The following is a 21,860-nucleotide window of genomic DNA, read 5'->3' as shown; positions in this document are numbered from 1 at the left end:
GATTTTTGACTTTGTTTCTCTCTCTCTCTCTCTCTCTGCTCCTGACGGAGGGGGTGTGAGCTGCCACCTTCAACAGCTTTGTACCGGCGGTGCTTCGCATACTTAAGAGCCAAACAGCCCTATTGATTTGTTTGCTTTACTCTCTGTTTCCTTTGAAGAGGAAGATATGTTTGCATTCTTTTAATTGTGAGACAGAACTGTCATCTCTGTCTTGTTATGGAGCACAGTTTAAACTTTTGAAAAAGAGACAAATGTTTGTTTGCAGTGTTTGAATAACGTTCCTGTCTCTCTACAACCTCCTGTGTTTCTGCGCAAATCTGTGACCCAAGCATGACAATATAAAAATAACCATATAAACATATGGTTTCTACTTCGCAGATTTTCTTATTTCGCAGGTGGCTCTGGAACGCAACCCCCGCGATGGAGGAGGGATTAGTGTAATACAAAGAGTACACGCTGTAATTGAGTCTTATCAGGTGTACACACTTTTTGCATCCCCTTATGTTGTGCCAAGGCGGCTGGTTCACTTACTTGACAGGGTGAAGATTGGAGTTGTGTACTCTTTGTATTATTCGGCAGGTACCATATAACATATCTATGATCTGCTTCTCACAACTGAGATGTCTGCCGACTGGCCAACCAACCATAAGCATTACCTGCTAGGTAACCACCTAAATAATCAGACTGCAATTCAGACCTACGAATGTAATGCTCTGATCTTCACCCTGTCAAGTAAGAAAACCTGCCACCGTGGCGGAGGCTTGGCCTCAGGTGCTTACGTTCAAAATTTGATCCCGGTAAGGGGATGCAAAAAGTATGCACACCTGATGAGCCCCAATTAGGGTAAAACATGTGTTGTGTACTCTTTGTATTATTTGGCAGGTACTGTATAACACATGTATGATCGGATTCTCACAACTGAGTGGACATGGTGGATGTTTGCCAACTGGCCGTCCAACCACAAGCATTACCTGGTAGGTAACCACCCAGATAATCAGATTGCAATTCAGACCTATGAATATATAGAGATATATTTTGCTTTGTGTTTAAATGTGTTCCGTACATGTTGGTTTTAACAAATACGTCAGGTACACCTGCAGGCCACTGCTCTGTCCATGTAGTCAGTTTCAATCAGGCCCATGCATCATTTGGATCTATGAATGCACTGTGTTAGAATGCATTAATTCTCAGAGACTACTTGGCATGTGTGTAGTGTTTTTATGCCCAACAGCCTATAATACCAAAGCTGTATGACAAGATGGGAATGGCCAGTTCATTTATGTCCTGAATTTTATTGCGCACTGTAATGGAATCCCTGAGGTTCATCTTTGCCACCAGATGTATTCTTTGCTGATGTACTGCTTTATAGTGCCTTGTGGTTCATGTCTGAACCTTCATTTTTTTTCCAGGATTTTACATTTTTTTTCTGGATTTAAGTCTCTAATGACACATTCTTCATTAACACTGATGTCCTCACTAGCTGTCTAGTTGCTCTTGAATGCTTATTGAGTCCAAATGTTCTCACTTGTCTTCAGTGTGAATTTTTGCATGGTTTTGAAGACTGCGGTTGTTGGTGAATCGTTTATCACATTTAGAACAGCAATATGGCTTCTCTCCTGTGTGAACTCTTTTGTGGAACTGAAGGTTTGAACTATTAGAGAATTGTTTGCCACAGTAAGAACAGCTATATGGCTTCTCTCCACTGTGAATTCTTGTGTGTTTGTGAAGACTGCTGCTGGTGGAGAATTGTTTTCCACATTCAGCACAGGAATATGGTTTCTCTCCGGTGTGCACTCTTCTGTGGTACTGAAGACTGCCACTGGTAGAGAATTGCTTGCCACAGTCAGAGCAGCAAAATGGCTTCTCTCCAGTGTGAACTCTTGTGTGGATCTGAAGCTGGGTAGCTGTGGAGAATCCTCTTCCACATTCAGAACAGCAATAGGGTTTCTCTCCAGTATGAATTCTTGTGTGGATCTTCAGATGTGCATTTGTGGAGAATCCTTTACCACATTCAGAACAGCAGTATGGTTTCTCTCCAGTGTGAACCCTTGAATGAACCAGAAGATTGCCGCTGGTGTAGAACTGCTTGCCACAGTCAGTACAGCAATATGGTTTCTGTCCAGTGTGAATTCTTGTGTGTTTCTTAAATTTGCTGCTAGTGGAAAAATTTTTGCCGCAGTGAGAACAGCAATATGTCCTTTGTGTCACTGCACTCCTTTTACATCTGTGTTTAGATTTATGGTTAAGAGGTTCTTCCCACTCTTGACAGCCATTTAAAACCAATGAATGTGTATTTTCCACCAGATGTTGAGTATTCATTATGTTTCTCACAACAGGAAGAGAACTGCAATGCAAAATGGATGGTACAAAAACATCTGAGTCAGATGTTATTCTCTTCATATTTTCAGTCTGCTGAGATCTGTACTGGCAAAATGAAGGCAAAGAGATGGTGGCACTCTCTTCTGTATCTGTAGAAATACATAAATGCACAATTTAATGTAAATGCACAAATAAATCTTACAAAAGACAATTCTGTACTGTAGGGATGCATAACTCCTGTTCAAATCAACGTCAAACCTTCTACATTCACCTTGCTGCAGACAGATTCAGTTTTTTGTGCTTAGCAGGCTCTTTTGATTTCTACCCAAACCGTCAAATGAAAGATTAACTTTAAAAAACTTTGAGACACTAAAGACAGTGAAATCAAAAGATGAAAAAACAAGGAGTTTCAATTGTGAACCAACCCAATGTTACTTTGCTTCATTTACAGATTTATAATAAACACTGGTTTAGATGGGTAGAAAGTTGATGCAGTGGTTAATGCTGCTTGGTGTTGCCAGGTATGCAGTTTTCTCGTCCAGGTGGGATATTTTTGATCGTCATATGAAGGAAAATATAGGCTTTCACAGATTGAGGTTTTTTCTCTGGCACAGACTTTAACTTCCCAGACATGGAGAAAATAATTCTAACAGACTCGCCCTAAACACCAGACCACCCAAATGCAGCTTTCTCAATAGACAAACAACTGTGTCAGAGAACAATTAGTGCCAATGACATATGTTTGATAGGGCTGACAATCTGCAGGAATGAAAGTGCCTACTAAGAGGACATTCTAACTACTGTATTGTATTGTCACTACATTTTTGTTTCTTCGTTAGGCAGAAAATAAGCAGCAGACCGCCCAACAAACACCCCACCCCCTCCCCATTTTGCCCTATGGTTTATTAGAATCAGAAAATATTCAGATCCCTTCACTTTCTACACACTTTATTGTGCTATGGATGTAATTATACACAGACTAGTCATTAAGACCGTTACAATAACGGGCGCTAGAACAGTAGTCCATAAACAGTAGTAGGAACAGTCTATATTAAATGGCAAGGAACCTTTTATCTCATTAAATTTTTTCCGTAAAATGCCTGTAATTTTCTCTGACAGTAATACTGGCTTTGCTGTCCATAATATGCGTTTAATTTTCTGTCACAACAGCGGGCAATCAGCAGATTCTCCCCAGCAACTGATGTAATGTGCGCGAAAATAAATCTACTTTTAAAAGTCATTGTATTATAATATCATGAAAATTCGTATATTTAGGAAAAACCCTTCAACGACTGACACTTTACCGGGCCAAGCTTCTTAATCGCAAATCTGACATCCTCAGAGTGAACACTTGCACAGTAATGGGGAAGTTGGTCTCCGTATCTCAGTACCCGATTGGATTTTTTGTGTTTTCTGTTTTAGGTCTTACCTCATTTACCGAAATCTGATTGGATCTGCCACGCGATATTTTATAGGTCCCGCCCTCTCTGTCTTGTGTGACGCGTCAGGCGGCCTTTGAAGCATCGCACCGTGCCCTGCGCATTTCACCAGAATACACACACACACGGACACTGGATGCACACAGGGGTTTTATTAGAGAGGATAAATGTGCATTTTTCGCATCAGCCTACACTCAATAACCCATAATGACAAAGTGAAAGCATGTTTTCAGAAAGAGTTTAAAATGTATTAAAAATTGAAAACTGAAATCTCTCATTCATTTAAGTATTCAAACCCTTTGTGGTTGCACTCCAAGTTGTGGTGAGGTACTTCCTGTTTACTTTAATTCTCCTTGCGATGTGTCTAGAAGTTGATTGGCGTCCACCTATGACAAATTTTATTGATTGGATATCATTTATTTATTTATCATGGCTTCAGGTGAGGGGACGCTGACGCACTCATGTTGCCGCTCCTCCCCGTTAATAACACTTTCGTTAAAGTTTGCATTAACCTTCCACTTTTTGCACTTCTTCATTTCTTTTATTGAATGTATAGTTCATGGATGCAATCAATTTGAATTGAATTGATTTTGGATCCATTTTTACGGACTTTGCCTTGACTGGGTTCACAGCCTCAGGGATAACAATGTTTCTGTGGTTCACTGGAGGAGACTGCCTGATGTCCGATCTACAAAATCTTTTTTTTTTTTTTTTTTTTTTTTTTTTTTTTAACACCGTGGAGATCTATCAGCTGAGGATGTTCAGTCTACTTGATTATAATGGACATACTGGATTGCTCTTGATTTCTTCTATATGTGCTTCGACTGGGAATGACCGAGAGGTGATCTGATGTTTGCAGGCACATGGCTTGCAGCTCTGGGGCAATCACGCCTGTAATACCCAGCAGTATATGTATACAATACAATACAATTTATTTTTGTATAGCCCAAAATCACACAAGAAATGCCGCAATGGGCTTTAACAGGCCCTGCCTCTTGACAGCCCCCCAGCCTTGACTCTCTAAGAAGTCAGGGTAAAACTCCCAAAAAACTCTCGTAGGGAAAAATGGGAGAAACCTTAGGAAAGGCAGTTCAAAGACAGATCCCTTTCCAGGTAGGCTGGGCGTGCAGTGGGTGTCAATAAGAAGGGGGTCAATACAATACAATACACAAAACAGAACAAATCCTCAATACAGTATAAAAATAAAAAATTTTAGAAGTACGGAGCAGAATTTAACAGTAAGATTTGGATATAATTAGAGTCCTGGAGACCTTATCCATCAAGCTGCGTCCCCCATTTGGCCATTCCATGTATGTATGTATGTGCTCATATGCTGGATCCTCTGAATTCTGGTAGCTACCTTTCATATGTATCTTGTAATATCTCTTACTCTGCCTCTTCTGGATTTTTTTTTTTTTTTTGCTGCTGCTTTGTTGTCATTGCTCATCTGCACCACTCCACCCCACCCATCTCACTTTTCCACTGTGCTGAGCTACTCCTTAACAACTATCAGATAAGTATTGCTCTAAACTATGCTAAAATATTCTCATGATAAACTCCATCACATTAAACAGTTTGTTCAGAGCAAGTGGTGATACTGGAATGTTATAAAAGACACTTGCATTGTGTGGTGTCTGAAACATCGACATCGCAGGTCAGGTCAACGCCACCGCTGGGCTGTGAATGAGAAGTTCACCATCAGCATCTGTTCAGGAATATGCCGTCCTACTCATGGCTTTGGAAATAAGAGTGCCAGTGTGCCAAATTCTCCATCCATCCATCCATTATCCAACCCGCTATATCCCAACTCCAGGGTCATGGGGGTCTGCCAATCCCAGCCAACACAGGGCACAAGGCAGGAAACAAACCTCAGGCAGGGTGCCACTAGAATCGCCAATGCACCTAACCTGCATGTCTTTGGACTGCGGGAGGAAACCCATGCAGACATGGGAAGAACATGCAAACTCCACGAAGGGAGGATCCGGGAAGCGAACACAGATCTCCTAACTGCGAGGCTGCAGCGCTACCCACTGCGCCACTGTGCCTCCCGTGCCAAATTCTCAATATGCTAAAATAACCTCTTACTACGGATCTGTGCACAACGAACACTCATCAGCTAATACTCCATTGTTTAATCCAAGATCTCTTAATGGTAAAGCATTGCTGATATCAGAATTCATTACAGATTCCAACCTTTACGTGTGCTTAAGAGAAACCTAGCAAAATCCGAATTAATTTATGTCTCTCACAGAAGCAACACCACCTGGATATATTCACTTCTCAGAGGCTCGCAGCACAAGACAAGGCGGAGGAGTTGCAGTAATTGTTAGATCGGAGTTAAACATTAAAAGAACCCCAATTGACCGCCCCATTATCTTTTGAGTGTCTGGCTCTTAAACTAATTACAAAATCTGGTGCTGTCCTACTTATTGTTGTCTATCGTCCCCCAAAATTCAATGGGTCTTTCTTAACTGATCTGACTGAACTTTTAACCCACTTAATTTTGCTTTCTCAGAAATTCATTCTTCTGAGCAACTTCAACATCCATATTGACACTCCAAATGAATTCCTGTCCTTGGCGCAACATGTTGATTTTCCTACTCACTCTGGTGGTCATATATTGGACCTGATCTGCACATCTGGCTTATCTGTTGGCAACACTTACAGCAGTGATTTGGGACTCTCTGATTATAAAGCAGTACTTTTCACTGTCTCATTACCTCTCCCTCCTCTTACCTGTAAATGTCAAGTTTCTTTCAGAATATTAAAAATATCTGTCCCTCTATCGTTGCTGGATCCATTTCTGATCTTTTTCTGTCTTTACCCTATTCCATCAACATTAGAAAGTCATGTTGACTATTATACCTTAGCCCTTCATTCAGCACTAGATAAAACAGCTCCTTTAAAACAGAAGAATGTATTTATCTCCATGGTACAATTCAGAATCATGGTCTATGAAAGCAGCTGGCTGATGACTTGAGAGAATGTCACGCAAGACTGGCATCATTGTGCATATCCAGGCTTTCTCTGACCATCAAAGGGCTTATAGAGACCCACTAACTGCAGCCAAGAACACACATTATGGCAGAATAATAGAAAGTGGCCATAATAACCCAAGGGTTTTGTTCTCTGTATTTAATAAACTACTTCAACCTGCATCTGACCCAATTACCTCCTCTAATGAAGTCTGAAAAATTCCTCCACTTTTTCTGTAATAAAATTAAAGATCTAAATAATTCAACTAATATAAATCCATCATCTGTTTATATCTTTTCTTGTCTTCCCAATCCATCCAGCTCCTGTTCTAAATGTTCATCAGTCACATCTACATTTGTTAACGACCTGCTTTGTAAGATGAGGCCAGCTACTTGTGTACTGGACCCCATCCCCACCATACTTCTTAAATTCATACCATAATCTCAACTGTTACAACAATAATAAACACATCTCTTAACACTGGCTTTGTGCCAGCCACTTTAAAATTGCTTCTGAAACCCCAGTGTGAAAAAGTCTGGTCTTGATGACAATCATAAAAAATGTCAGCCTATTTCTCACTTACCTTTTCTGTCAAAAGTTCTTGAGTGTGTCTAATAATTTGATGGAACCCTTTCAGTCTGGTTTCAGAGCACAGCACAGCTGTGAAGCTGCTTTGCTTTGAGAAACTAATGATTTGCTTATGGCAACCGACTCTGGACAAATCAGCATATTAAATTTTGTTAGATCTTAGTGCAGCATTTGACACCATTAGATATGACATTCTATTGTCCAGAATAGAGAACTTTCTGGGTGTCTGTGGCACTGCCCTCCAGTGGTTTAAGTTCTGTCTGACTAAGAGCCTAGAGTTTGATAATCTTGGTAATAGCAGGTCCAGCTCAGTGCCAGTCACACAAGGAGTTCCTCAAGGCTCTGTCCTCAGCCCTCTGCTTCCCCTTGGCCATATCATTCATAGCTCTGGACTGGGTTATCGTTTTTATTCAGATGATACTCAATTCTATTTCAATGTTAAAAGTGAAACTTCATCAGAGCTTTCTCAGCTCACAACTTGCCTCAGTGAAATTAAAACCTGGATGGAGCAGAACTCTTGAAAATTAAACTGCAACAAAACTGAACTCCAGCAAATTTGCACTAAAGCGCAACTTAAGAAAACAAGCTCCTTCTCAGTCACTCTTGATGGTGATCTCAGACATTCTTCTAATGCATGGAATCTTGGTGTCATCTTTGATTCCTCACTTTCTTATTCCACCCACATAAACCACATTTAGAAACTTTCTTAATTTCACCTCCATAACATATCCTGTGTTTGCTCATTCCTCTCCTTTTCCCATGCTGAGAAACTTGCCCTGTTTTTATCACATCCTGCATCAATTATTGTAACTACCTACTGGCAGGTGTCCCTTCTAATCTTATATCACAGCTCCAGCTGATTCAAAACACTGCTGCAAGAGTCTTGACATGGACCAGCAACAGCAAGCACATAAAACTCATCATGTTTCGCCTCCACTGGCTTTCTGGATTGAAAATAAAATTCTATTATTAACTTACAAAGCTTTAAATGGCCTGACACCAGACTACATCAGTGACCTTCTCCATCACTAGGCTCCTGTTCACATACTAAGGTCCTCTGATTCTAGCAATCTTGTTGTGCTCCACACTAACCTGCACTCTACAGTTGACGGTCGTGTCACCCACGTAGCGGCCAGACTTTGGAATGATCTCCCAAAATCAAAGTGATCAGCTGACTCCATTCATTCTTTTAAAAACGACTGAAAACTCATCTGTTTAGGAAGGCATCTAACTTAACCTGAAATTCTGGTGCTTCTTTCAGTTTCTCTCTCTGTCCAGATGCTCAGAATAATTTGTGTCTGTGTGTGTTATATCACAAATGATATTTGTTTAGGCTTTTCTTTTATTATTGAATTTAGTAGTTTACCCTGGTTTATTGTCTTTTATTCTATTTAATACTTTGTATTCCCTGTTTTTATCTGTTTAGTGTTCTATTTAGAAATATTTGTACCCAATGTTGCATATATACTGCGGTTTAAATAAGCGCCTTAAGCATGGGAAAGGCGCTATATAAATACAATGTATTATTTATCCTTATCATTATTTACAAAGGCACACACTTGAGGATATAAGGTCTCACAATTCACATTGTCCAGACAAAAACCAAACCATGAAGTTCAAGGAACCTTCTGTAGACCTCTATGATCAAACTGTGGTGAAGCATAGATCTGTGTAAGGGTATAAAGGCATTTCTAAAGCTTTGAGTGTTCCCAAGAACATGCTGAAATTGAACCATCAGTACTCTTCTTAGAGTTCACCATCCAGGCAAACTGAGTACCCTGGAAAGGTGGTACTTGGTCAGTAAAGTGATGTCCTCTGCATAAATGGAAGAACCTGTCCAAACGATGGCCATCTCAGCAGCACTTCATCAATCAGATGGCTTATGGTAGAGTTTGCCAAACAGCATTTAAAGGACTCTGAGAGCATGTGCAAAAAGGTTTTCAGCTCTGATAAGACAAAACTTGTGCAGAACTCCAAGCAAGACCAGGTACTGCTCTTCATCTGGCTAATACTATCCCTACAGTAAAACTACAAATTACTGAACAATGGGGTCTGAATATTTATATGAATGAGAGATTTCAGTTTTTGATTTTTAATACATTTCTAACTTTTCTGAAAACATGTTTTCACTTTGTTGTTATGGGTTATTGAGTGTAGATTGATGAGCAGAAATGGCAAATGTATCCTTTAAAATTTAATCTACAGTACAACACAATAAAGTGTGCAGAAAGTGAAACAGTCTGAATTGTATCTGAATCCTTTGTACGTCGTCACTATCAGCCCACACTCTGCTTTTTTTCCCCTAAGGCCTTGCAATCTTCCACCATCCTGCATAAAATCTCCACCTACTCATCACTATTTTTAAAACATGTATGTATACATATGTAAAGACAGAAACTCAAATCAATCATAACAAAAGGAAACAACAATTTCATATGAATATCACAAAGGTCGGCAAATAGGCCCATACTTTATGGCAACATATCAACTATTAGAATTGTCCTCAGATCTGGATAAAAATTCCAGGATTTATCAAAATATGTGCAGAGAGTATGTGCCTAAGAAAACAATCCACCGGACAACTGAACGTTTAACTGGGACACGGGGCAAGTAAGATTCAGGGCAAAAACAAACAGTGCCAGAGAACTTACTGAATCATGGCTATCAAACAAAAATGCCATTATCAGACACTTGAACATAAACCCAGCGAATACAGGCTTAAAAAGAAGAATATTCAAATAATAAAAGACTTTAAAACCAACACCCTCCAAACCCCACCTTACTAATCCACCCTTCTCACACCCACCTACCTCCCATTCCTCATTTATTATATATTGCCTTTGATTCCTGTATGTCTCATTTTCCTCTGATAATGACACCTGAAAGGTGTTAAAGACTATTTTAAGATACAGTATGTGATTGTTTTCCTCCCTTTGTTGATTTCAAGCTATTATTTTTTTATATTATATATATATATACATACACATACACACAATATATACTGTGTATGTATGTATGCAACTTCCAGAGAGGAAGAACTGGTATTCTGGCCAGGAAAGAGGATGTCTTCATATCCACATGGGAGGACAGAGAAGAAGGACAAAGGGGTTGGCTGATGGGACAAGAAAATAGATTTGTATCAGACCAGTATCAAATGATGGATGGACCAGCAATAGCCAGGAATTGGGAGCAGTTCCATCCCCTATATGCCAGGTGGCAGTGGTCTTCGCTTGGGAACCCAGTCAGGATGCCCAGATGGGTGCTTGGGATATAGAGTCTGGAAATGCAGCCCTGTAGAGGTCCCTGAGGATTGATAGAAAGCACTCCAGGTGCATGAGTTTTTGGTCTCCTAGACCAAAAAAAAAACCATGCACTTACAAGCCAAGAGAAAACCAAGACTCTTCAAATAAATCATGTCATTCCTAATTCTTAGGCCCTGTCCACAACACTGTTTTCATTTAAAAAACAAAGACATTTCTCAATGTTTTCACCATTCATCTACACTACCTTGGAGATTTTAAACCCGAAAATGGATACCTGTAAAAATTCTCTTCTGAGCCATAGACTTCTGAAAACAATGACACGGTGTTTCAGTGTGGATGAGTGAATAATAATGTTTTTGTAAACACGGACACCATCATGCTCTGGTTGACTGATGCCTATTAGATGGCCCTTCCCTGACTGGATCCTGCTCATTACCTCACCTCATTCACTGATCAGTCACTGTTCACAGAAGAAAAACATGCCCTGATAAAGTTGCCATAGAAGAGCTAATTTCCATGCTGCTTGTTGATCTTCTTACCTGTATTCATCGAAATTCTTTTTTGTACAGTTTGGATGTCATATTTTTGGGCATTATATTATGGCACATATACTTTTGTAAATAATGCGAAAACTCCAGTGCGTAGAGAGATCATTTTGTTTAAAAGTACTGCTTTTAAATGAAAACACAGTAATGTGGACATAGCCTTAGAGTAATGTATTTATTTTGGCACCTACCTTTCCCAGTGTGACTCAGACAGGATGTTTTCTCAGGCCTCTTTATGTCACACTCTAAAGATTCCACCTTCACATGGACAGGATCATTTTGTTGGGGGATCTGTCTGCTTGGTTTAATGCCCAATCCAGATTCATCTACATGTGTACATAAATGCCAAGATGCAATCTCCGATTTAATTTTTTCTTCCTTGATACCATCTACAATTTCATTTCTCTCTGTGCCATCGCTATCAGACGTTAGTTTAGGGTATTCTTGAATCTTTATTACCACATATTCACAATCCTCCTCCTTTACACTGGATCTGTCCCATTCACAGTCCTCTTTCTTGATGTCCACGCTTCTTTTCTCCATGGCATTCATGCAATTTAGACCCTGATGGAGTGAAGGATTCATCACTGCTCATCTATTTTAAAATCTCTGTTTAGCTGGGTTGCTTTGTTCATCTGGTGTTATTGAAGAGCTGCATCTGTATGCATCTGCAAAAGGGGGATTCAAAAAGTGAAGGTTATTCAAAACGCTAAAAGTAAAGATAAGACCCAACATTTTGGCTGTTGAGTATTTATCAGGCTAAACATCTCCACCATCTTCTGTTTCTGGAAATGGCAGCATTCTTTTCCCCCTTTTGCTTAAACAGAGCAGAAACCTTTCAGAACTACAGCAAAAGCAACTGAACACATTAAGTTAACTCTTCCAGTTTTTCTTAACACTTAGGAAGCCTACCTGCTGCTTCCTGGAATTTCTTCAGGGGGTTATTCTGATACTTATAATATGAAGACAAAAGCATTATAAAAACACTCTAGTAGTAGCCTAACGTGTGCTATGCACCAAAAACTCTCTGGACATGAAGTCTGAAAACTCATTAGGTTTTGCATCTCTTGCCTACAATATCTAATTGTGGAGAACAGCGAGTCCTTTAGGACTTCTAATTTCCCCTCATGATATAATATTTACAAGTTCACACTTCTTATTGTACACTTATATTGTTCACTTTTCATTCCACTATGAAAAACAACCTTTCACTTACCTACCATATATCAGCCTTAAATGGAATTTTGCCCAAATCCATCTGTAGAGATTTGACTGACTTTGACGGACATGTTCATTCACCTAGTTAAGTGTCACCGGTAAAATTTAACTAAAGTTGTTTGGTCCATTTATACACAAAACATTTTATACATACATGAAAATATCAAAGTACCCTCACATTTCATATCAAATCATGTTTTCTGTGCAAAAACTATTGCAGCACCCTCCACTCCACTATACTGTATGCTTATGGTGTGTGACATTGAAATATTTTTGATAGTTTAGATAAATAGCATTGTACATTCCTGTTGGATTATTGATCAGGTAGTTAAACAGGCAGACCAAGCAGCAAGGGACCTGGTGGGTTGTTGCAGGAAAGTTCTGGGCTGTTAAGTCAACTCAGGAGTTGTAGGAGTGACTTTATGTACCACCTGTTATTTCCACCAAGTTTGAAATAAACTCACAACTGAGGAATTATTCTGACTGGTTATTGGAATATTACACTGGCGACAAGGATGGGAGTGACTGGTTATTGGAATATTACAATTCCACAGTAATTAAATACATTGCATCCTCATAAAACTCCAGTTAGCAACACAAAATCTCCACAGCTAAACTCATTTTAATCGTCTGTCAACACAACATTAATGGAAAAGCAGTCTTGCCTTGTAGAACTCCTGCCATTATTTAACTTCAGAATTTGTTAGCTAACTGGCCTGGACTTCAAGACAGGTTGATGTTTTCTATCCTCACTCATTATCTCTACATGTAGTGATTTTTAAAATGTGCATATTAATACATGCACAGTGTATTACAAAAGTGTTCTGAACCTTCTACGTTTTCAGTTTCTAAATGTCGCTTAGTTATCTTGCTTCATTCTTTTATTGCAAGCTTAAATGTCCAACAGTAGCATGTTAATGAGCTCAGATAGATAGTGTGAGTTGCTGCAGTGAGTTGGTGCCCTGCCCGGGATTTGTTCCTGCCTTGTGCCCTGTGCTGGTTGGGATTGGCTCCAGCAGACCCCCGTGACCCTGTGTTTGGATTCAGCGGGTTGGAAAATGGATGGATGGATAGTGTGAGTTGAAAGCATTTGCGCTTGAGGTTTCTTCTTTATTAATTTAAATACACCTCAGTTTTCCCTTGATTTACACTATAATTTAAAGGTTCGGAATAACCCAGAAATTTTCACGTTTGATAAATTGATACTTTTTTAAAATCAAGGAAAAGCTGAAGTGGTTTACAAATACAGCCAAAACATTACTAGTGTTGAAATGACCAATTTTAAATTTACTATTCACTTATGACTGTAAAACCCCATTTTCAGAAGCCATTACTTCAGCGTTCAAATGGTAACCTCCCTTAACACATCCTTAATTAATCAGGTTTAAATGCTATTTGGTTATTATTGTGTTACATGCACAGTATATTATGAAAGTGGTCAGAACCTTCTACATTATCAGTTTCCAAATGTTTAGTTATCTTGCTTCATTCTTTAATTGTATTGCAAGCTTAAATGTCCAATAGTAACATGTTAATGTTACTCCGCTGATCAGCTCAGCTCAGCTGATAACCACCATTCTGTTCAAGTAAAAAAAAGTCATTTTTTTTCCTCAGGTTTCAATTTACAGACATTCCTAAAGTTCAGTTCTGCATTCAGAAATGGCCAAAGTGAAATACTTTTTTTTCAAGAAACATGTCCATCTGTTGTTTCTGTTTCACAAAATGATGGTTACTCAATGTGACAGACTGTCAAGAAACTGATTTCATACAACGGCATCCTGGAGAGAAAACAATAAACTTTAGTAATGGCTGCTAAAAATCGGGTTTTGTAGCCATACATGAATAATAGATTCAAAATCACTCATTTCAAGCAGTAATGGCCATTAGCAACATAAAGCTGGCTGTACTTTTAAATCAATTTAAAGGAACCTTGAAAAAAAGTATAAATATATATCAAACATTTCTGGATGGTTCCAAACTTTGGAATGCTTGTGTATGTTTTATAGTTTAAAGACCAAAAGAACTTCTTAGAGTTGATTTTTGCATTGCTAGCAATACGTACATTTTTTCTGAAGAAATTTTTTTTTTCTGAAAATAAAAATTATAGAATGTGTGTGCCCACATAATGATTCATTAAACTATGAAATGCAATGAAAGTGGATGATCTTCCAGATAAATGTTAAGAATGATTACTTTTTGGAGATTTAGTCATCCAAACCGCTGTAAAAAAAGTTATTTTGCCGTAGGAAGTAATGGAATTTTAATCAATAGGTTACTATGTATTCAATAGTTTTGCACTTATACATAACTGTTTATGATGTACTATTCCTTCATATAAAATATTTATTTATACTTCTTCCAATTATATTAATGGTTACATTCTTGCTTGTTGTTCTCACTGTGATGCTGGATCTGTCTGTGAGAAAGTTCTTTATTTCCAGTGATTTGTATCAAAATTCCCAGCTAAATACTGACTGGTTTAACGTTCAAAAACACAAGGTGCTTAATTGCTAAGACCCAATTAATTCTTTTCCATTTCGCAGCATTTTTAGGTAGCTTGGCAACTTAGACATATGGCTCATTTACCCATTTATCACTGGCAAGCTTGTCCTTTTTATAGGCTCGATTACAGGATAGATAGATAGATACTTTATTAATCCCAATGGGAAATTCACAAAGATGGAATGAAAGGTCATACTGCTGCTGATCCAATGATGAGGTCATCCTTAGCTGATGTAAGACTCAGCCTCCAATATCTCTCTCTAATAAAAAAAAAAATCTTGGAAGGAGACAAGATGTGATTTTCTCGGAGACACACTTATATGTCCCATGAGACGAGTCCACGCCCAGGGCCGGAAATAAAGTACAAAGAGTAGATGACAAACTAGAACACCGTAAAGAATTAAAAAAAGATGGTATGGTACACATGGAGAGCAGGTTAGAGATAATGGAAGTACAAAAACTAGAAAATCGCAAAAAGGATAGGAAAGATCAAATTAGCGCAAACGGAAATTATTACTCAGTGAAATAACGGAACAGCAAAAAGAGATTGAATATATTGTTTGGGTTTAAACTTTAAGTTGGAGACTTGTAGATCACCTAATTTGTGTTGCCGGAGAGAATTAGAAGATTCCAAAAACATTGGCGTGGTATGAAGTCCCGTGAAACAGAGACTTTTAACATGAGATTCTTTCAAATCACGCCCTACTTACAACTATTTTCAAACAAGACCACAGTCATCTAACCTCAGTCGTGGGAATGCTTTTGGCAGACACACTTTCTACGCTCTCAGCTCTTATAAATTTTATACGTTCTAGATGATGCGTCAACGACCAAGCAAAGAAGAAAGAGCATGGACAAACATTCGAAAAAGTAGTTTTATTTATTAGAGAGAAAGAAATGATATTCACTCGCAGGCAGTTATACGTTGCATTGTCACAATGTATGTCCAAACAAGGAACCCTAATTTAATGTGACCTTGAAGAAGTTAATTCCAAAGATTGTTTTTACTAAAGTTTTAAAGTAAAAGTGAAAACAATGCATATGTAACAATTCCCATGGAAATAACAATCACTTAAAATTGTATATCTGGTTAACCAAAGCTGGGAGTGGGTGAGTAAAGCAAGCAGGGGGCATAGCCCCCTAGTCACCTTAAAATTATAAAAAAAAAAAAAAGTGACCACACCCTGGCATTTGCCAATGGACCTTGGAAACATTGAAATACTACAACAGCCGACTTGTTTGACCTGCTCAAATGGTCCAACTATGGGACTTTCGAATTTCAGCCCTCTATAACCTTCCAAACTTCTGCATACTCTGATGGCATCTTCAGCCATAGAAGACAACCATAACAGAGGGAGAGCTTGTCTATTAACTGCTGCAATTGCTCTCATTCTTCCACATTCCAAATGGATTTCTTTGGCAAAGCCGGACATGGATTGTATATTAAATGATTCTTAAATTCAAGTTAAGTGTAAAATTGTGTCATGACTGATAATTCTTTCTTTCATTTTATCATTGTTGTGTCTTTGACGCAGCAATTTAAGTGACACTACCTTTTTTGTAGTGCATTTCCCAATATTAAATCTGGTCCTTTGGTGGAGCTAATGCTCCCAGCTGGACACACATTATTACACCAGCAATAAATAACAACCATTTTACAATTGCTGTATTCTGAATTTGAAGTCAAGACTGCCTTTATAGTAGGAAAACTACACTCTGGCTGACATTATGAAATATCACATACATCGTGATATTTGTGTGAAGAAGAAAAACCACTTTCGTTTAATACTATGGTCTTTGGTATCTCATTCTCATCAAGTCCTAAAATTTGAACATACTGTATTAAACATTAGGTAAGAAACTCCATGTAACATTTTATTTTGTTGTTATGTATTCAATAAAAAATATGCCTAGCACAGAAAACTAATGTGCAAGGAAAAATGTCATGATTTCTTAGTTTCTAATTTCACTTGAAGTAGTGGTATTCTGTATGTTTTTATTAGTCTCTTCCAGCATACTGTCCAGTTTCAGCCCATTCACCTTTACATCACTCTGTTTGGGTAATTCATGTTTGAGGCCATTCATTTATGTACAGCTCTATTGTAACAGTAGTTTATTGTTTTTAATTACAAGGACAACAAAACTTGCATTTGCCTCACAACACAACCTATTGTAAGAGTTAGTAATACGTATCCATTCACACAATCTTACAGACACAAGCCCCAGTATAAATAAAAGGTTTACTAACAAGATTACCTTGGACAAAGGCACTAAAAGTGACATAAACCAAATATAATTCTTCTCTGACAGCACTTCCAACAGGGCTGCCCTACAGAACTACAGGTTCCAGCATGCCCCACAGACATCCACGTGGGCATCCTAACCCAGGGAGACTGACACCTAGCATATTGGAGGAGAACATATTGAACTTTGCTCATCTCCCCCAGTCCTTCTGTTGCACTGGCCTCCCGGCCAGGTAAGAATCCTTGTTCAATCCTAGCTGGGTTGCCAGTCCATGTGTAGTATCTAGCAGCATATAATAGCACACATTTTACAACAGCCGTACAACATAAATGACTCACTACAGCCCTGAATAAAATATTTAGTCAGCAATTCTTCAGCACTGTCTATAATATTAATATCGTGCATATTTCTTTGAATCAGACAGAATTCATAGAAATCGATGAGCTAAATGGTTACTCAAAAAGGACAGAATTCTAAATGAAAAAAATTACATTTTGTGAGTAAAGCCAAGCAGGTGTTCTATTTGAAAAAGGTGCAACTCATTCAGTTCAAATGTCTGTCAGTCAGTCATTTTCTAACCAGCTTAGTCCTAAACAAGGTTGTAACAGTCTGTTGTGGCCTATCCCAGACAGCAGAGGCCACAAGGCAGGAACAAACCCTGGCCAGGGTGCCAGTCCATTGCAGCACGAACACACACACACGGTCCAATTTAGGATCGCCAATCCACCTAACCATCATGTATTTGGACTGTAGAAGGAAAACAGAGCACCCGGAGGAGACATGGGGAGAACATGCAAACTCCACGCAGGGAGGATCCAAGACCTGATCTCCTTACCTCAAAACAGCAGCGCTACTACCACGTGTATGTATGTCAACACTGTAAAAAATGACAGTAAATTTAACGGTAAAAATAATGCGAATGGTGAAAGTAAAATACTTTTTCTGAAAAAAAAAAAAAAAAGGAAAGTGACCTTATGTTCTACTGAAAATTACCTGTACATTTTAAACAGTACATTTCATTACCATTATTTTTTACAGTCAAGTTCTGTAAAATCGATATTTTTCTACCTTCAGGCTTCATACCCTTTACTGATATATTACGGTTATACTGAAAAAAATCGCTGTTAATTTTACAGTGTAAAACTATTAAATAGCGAAGGTAAACAACTGTAAAATGTAAAACGGTAAAGTTCTGTTTCAGTAACACTGAAGTTAAATATTTGCATAAACACCCCATTTTGTTCCTGGTGAACCGCATACCTTTGCACAGTAGGGGAAAAAACTTTAAAGTTAGCAGATTTATTTTTCCCCTCCAAGTCCTGAAGGTTTTTTGAGGTTATGGAAGCTGATTTACGGTGGGTTTTATTCGATACGCTGGCACATCTGTAGCACCCCATACACCACAAAAGGAAACTACTTCTCCACCAGACAATGTGCCTTACCGTCATTAAACATTGAATTGTAATCAACGTACCTAGTTCAACGATGCAAAACGTTTGCTATTGGTTGTTGTTACTTTTCTGGGCTAATTGGAAATTAAAGAAGCAAAGACAACCAGCACACAAGAAAGGAGTCGTTTTAAAAATATCATAATGCGAATTGCTTACCTGAACAGGAGGCTGTGACTCTAATCTTAATCTTTAATGTTCTTATAATACCCAACCTCTAACCTCCTTCTATCAGGACTGTGTAAATTGCCACACTGCCTACTTAATAAAGTATCTATCTATCTATCTATCTATAGTGGCTAAGAGCTGTGATCTCTGTCGTAAAAGCTGTTTTTAAATGACATGTTTCCAATACCATCTTCCCGCGAGAGAGAATTATAGGTCATATATATATATTTAAAAATATATATATTTAAAAAAAAGACTACAGTTCAAAAACTTTTAGTGCAGAAACTATTACACAGTAACTTGCGAATCCAAAAACAAGCATTCTTAATAACTGCTATTATTCAATGACGTCTCCTTTTATAAATCTTACCACTGATGTCTGTTCCATTTCGGAAGTATTCCTGTGAAGTGCAATGCCTCCACAATCCGTCACGTCAGCACGTGTTAAACACACTTACCTTTTGTTCACTGTAGATTCAAAAAACTAGCAGGAAATATAATGTTGTCTTCATTTTTAATCGTATACAACTAAAGCATCGTCCTCTGGATAAATTATAACTCTTTTAATATTAACTTAAATTATATTTTGTCATCAAAATATGCCGTGTGACGCGAGTTCACTCTCCTCCTCCAATACCAGGTTAATATTGTCGTATTCTATATACTGTTTTGTTTTTAACGTCTTCAGCCTATTACATATATTCAGTCCCCACATAACATCACATCTTGTAATTCTAATTCCAAATCCCAATTATCATCTGCATGGCTTGGATTAATCATGAACGAAATTCTTGAAAACTACGGTGCACCAAACGACGCGGACTAAATTGAAATGTCCCCAAATCAGTGCACGGTTTTTATTGAGAATTTCCATTCAGGAAGAAATCCCGGCTTGCGCGATCTCAGGCCGTCAAAGAAGGACTACAATTAAAATTAACGTGCAGCGCTTTTAAACGGGAGTAAAAATTGACAACAAACGTGAAGCGAGTCGTGGACATACACCATAAACATACCTATGAAATCACAGAGGCCAAAGGGCTGACCAGAGAAGTGATTGAAAGCAGACACTACCTCACCACTGTTACAACACTTAAGTAGCGAGAGCGTGAGGCTATACAGCCTTTAATCTCGCCTTTTAAAGGGCTCACACCAGTTAACACGACATGGCCGCCGTCACCTTGAGATCAAAATGTTCAGCGATTTAAAATTGACTTATCACTTTGAATATACAAACGTTTGCGCTTTAAAGTGTCATCCATACATTTCACAGAGTCGGTACAACACAAACAATAGAGAGTAGGATAAGCTTTCGTGTGTCGTTCGGTGATTAAAACCAGCGCCTCCAACGACAGTGCAATCCGCTGCTATGTCGTTTTTTCCAACTCTGCTCTATATGTTTTACAAGTACATACCTTTTATCTCTTAGTGGTTAAAACACACTGATCGAAAGTAGGCTGTTATGTCAATCCGAGGGTGAGGAAGGGTAATGCTGCAGACTGGACTGTGGTAGGTGGGGAAAGTGGGAGTGGTAACTGTCAATCATCTTCCACTGTAGCCGCGTATTAGAACAGCGCTTTGCACAAATTTACAGCTGTAATTCATTAACAAAGAAATACTGCATTCAGCAATATTTACTAGGAAGAACATGCAAACTCGGTTACATGCACAGTAAAATAGCAACTTCAAATATAATAACTAAAATACTAAAAAAAGACAGCAGTGCTACAAAGGTGAAAATTCCATTCACTTCGAAATGCTTATAAAGCCTTCATGCATTCTGCAAGGAACAATTAATTAAACGCTAAAATAATTTATGTCTCTAAAATATTTTCCTAATAATATTTCAATTATTAAAATAGTATAATTACCACGTACTATCTAAACAATATACATATATAAACAATATATACTGTATTTGTGTAATTCCAACAGTCATTTCTAAAATTTCCTAGAAACAGAGCAGTACATGTCACACTTCAGGCTGTGATTGATAAAACTTCCAATTAGTATCTACTTGCATATTTGATATAAAAGATTCAGAAGAATCTCATTGAACACTTAAAACCAACTCAGGATAAGTCAACCAAACAATAGCAACATTTGAGGTCAACCAAAATACAACAGAAACGAACAATGTGTTACAACAGTCACAGCACTGTCAAATTAAACAGAAGTAAAAACAATACTGATTATCTGCTTATTTAAAACAAGGTTTCCTTTTCATACAGAATACTGGTTTTCCAGAAAGATGATTTGTGTGGGGCGGCACGGTGGCGCAGTGGGTAATAAATAATAATAATAATAATAAATTTTATTTATATTGCACTTTATATTTGGGTAGCGCTGCTGCCTCGCAGTTGGGTGATCTGGGGACCTGGGTTCGCTTCCCGGGTCCTCCCTGCGTGGAGTTTGCATGTTCTCCCCGTGTCTGCGTGGGTTTCCTCCGGGCGCTCCGGTTTCCTCCCACAGTCCAAAGACATGCAGGTTAGGTGGATTGGCGATTCTAAATTGGCCTTGGTGTGTGCTTGGTGTGTGGGTGTGTTTGTGTGTGTCCTGTGGTGGGTTGGCACCTTGCCCAGGATTGGTTCCTGCCTTGTGCCCTGTGTTGGCTGGGATTGGCTCCAGCAGACCCCCGTGACCCTGTGTTTGGATTCAGCGGGTTAGAAAATGGATGGATGGATGGATGATTTGTGTGGCAAGATGTTTTATGAAAAGCACAGATGTGCAGTCCTAAAAGCTTCAGTGTTAAAACTGGATAACTTTATACATCAGAACCAAAAATGGAGGTCCCTGCACAATTTACAGATTAACCTTGGGAGAATTCAAATCCAGACTGAGTTATTGAAATCTGTTTAATTTTCAGCTCTTACTTCTGACAGAGCTTTTCGTGTTTTTTGCCTTTTTTGCTCCATGCAATTAATTAATAAGAATTAAATGATTGTTCCTCCCCCACACAATGCGACTCTACAATTCCACCCCCGGGGGGATGGGGTGATAGGGGGTAAATATTAAAATTATACAAAGTTATTGTCTGTCTGTATACCTGCATTGTTATCACTCTTTAATTTAATATTGTTCTTTATCAGTATGCTGCTGATGGAGTATGTGAATTTCCCCTTGGGATTAATAAAGTATCTATCTATCTATCTA

The 21,860-nt window shown here is 38.5% G+C and overlaps 1 protein-coding gene across 2 annotated transcripts; it reads right to left on the bottom strand.

Moving 5' to 3' along the window:
- Positions 1–307: 307 nt before the first annotated feature.
- On the bottom strand, positions 308–20,220 carry LOC114666514 (zinc finger protein 664-like). 2 transcript variants are annotated; one of them, XM_028821413.2, is made up of 3 exons: positions 20,123–20,220; positions 11,322–11,798; positions 308–2,468 (listed from the first exon to the last, which is right to left on the bottom strand). In XM_028821413.2, exons 2-3 carry the CDS (start codon positions 11,713–11,715, stop codon positions 1,522–1,524), a joined length of 1,341 nt encoding a protein of 446 aa, XP_028677246.1. In that variant the 5' UTR covers positions 11,716–11,798; positions 20,123–20,220; the 3' UTR covers positions 308–1,521. The 2 variants fall into 2 exon arrangements, with proteins under 2 accessions (XP_028677246.1, XP_028677261.1); XM_028821428.2 differs by lacking the exon at positions 20,123–20,220 and adding an exon at positions 19,081–19,267.
- Positions 20,221–21,860: the final 1,640 nt, after the last annotated feature.

This window comes from Erpetoichthys calabaricus, chromosome 1 (genome assembly GCF_900747795.2).
Source record: "Erpetoichthys calabaricus chromosome 1, fErpCal1.3, whole genome shotgun sequence".
In the NCBI taxonomy this organism is placed as follows: Eukaryota; Metazoa; Chordata; class Cladistia; order Polypteriformes; family Polypteridae; genus Erpetoichthys; species Erpetoichthys calabaricus.
Note: the sequence above shows the minus strand (reverse complement) of the source record. Positions and strands in the feature narration are given on the sequence as shown.

Bases quoted from the DNA above. Each gene is read 5' to 3' on its own strand.
- LOC114666514 (XM_028821413.2), bottom strand. From the start codon at position 11,715: ATGAATCCTTCACTCCATCAGGGTCTAAATTGCATGAATGCCATGGAG. The intron at 2,469-11,321 runs GTAGGTGCCAAA...GTATTTCTACAG, and splicing joins TCTGAGTCACACTGGGAAAG to ATACAGAAGAGAGTGCCACC.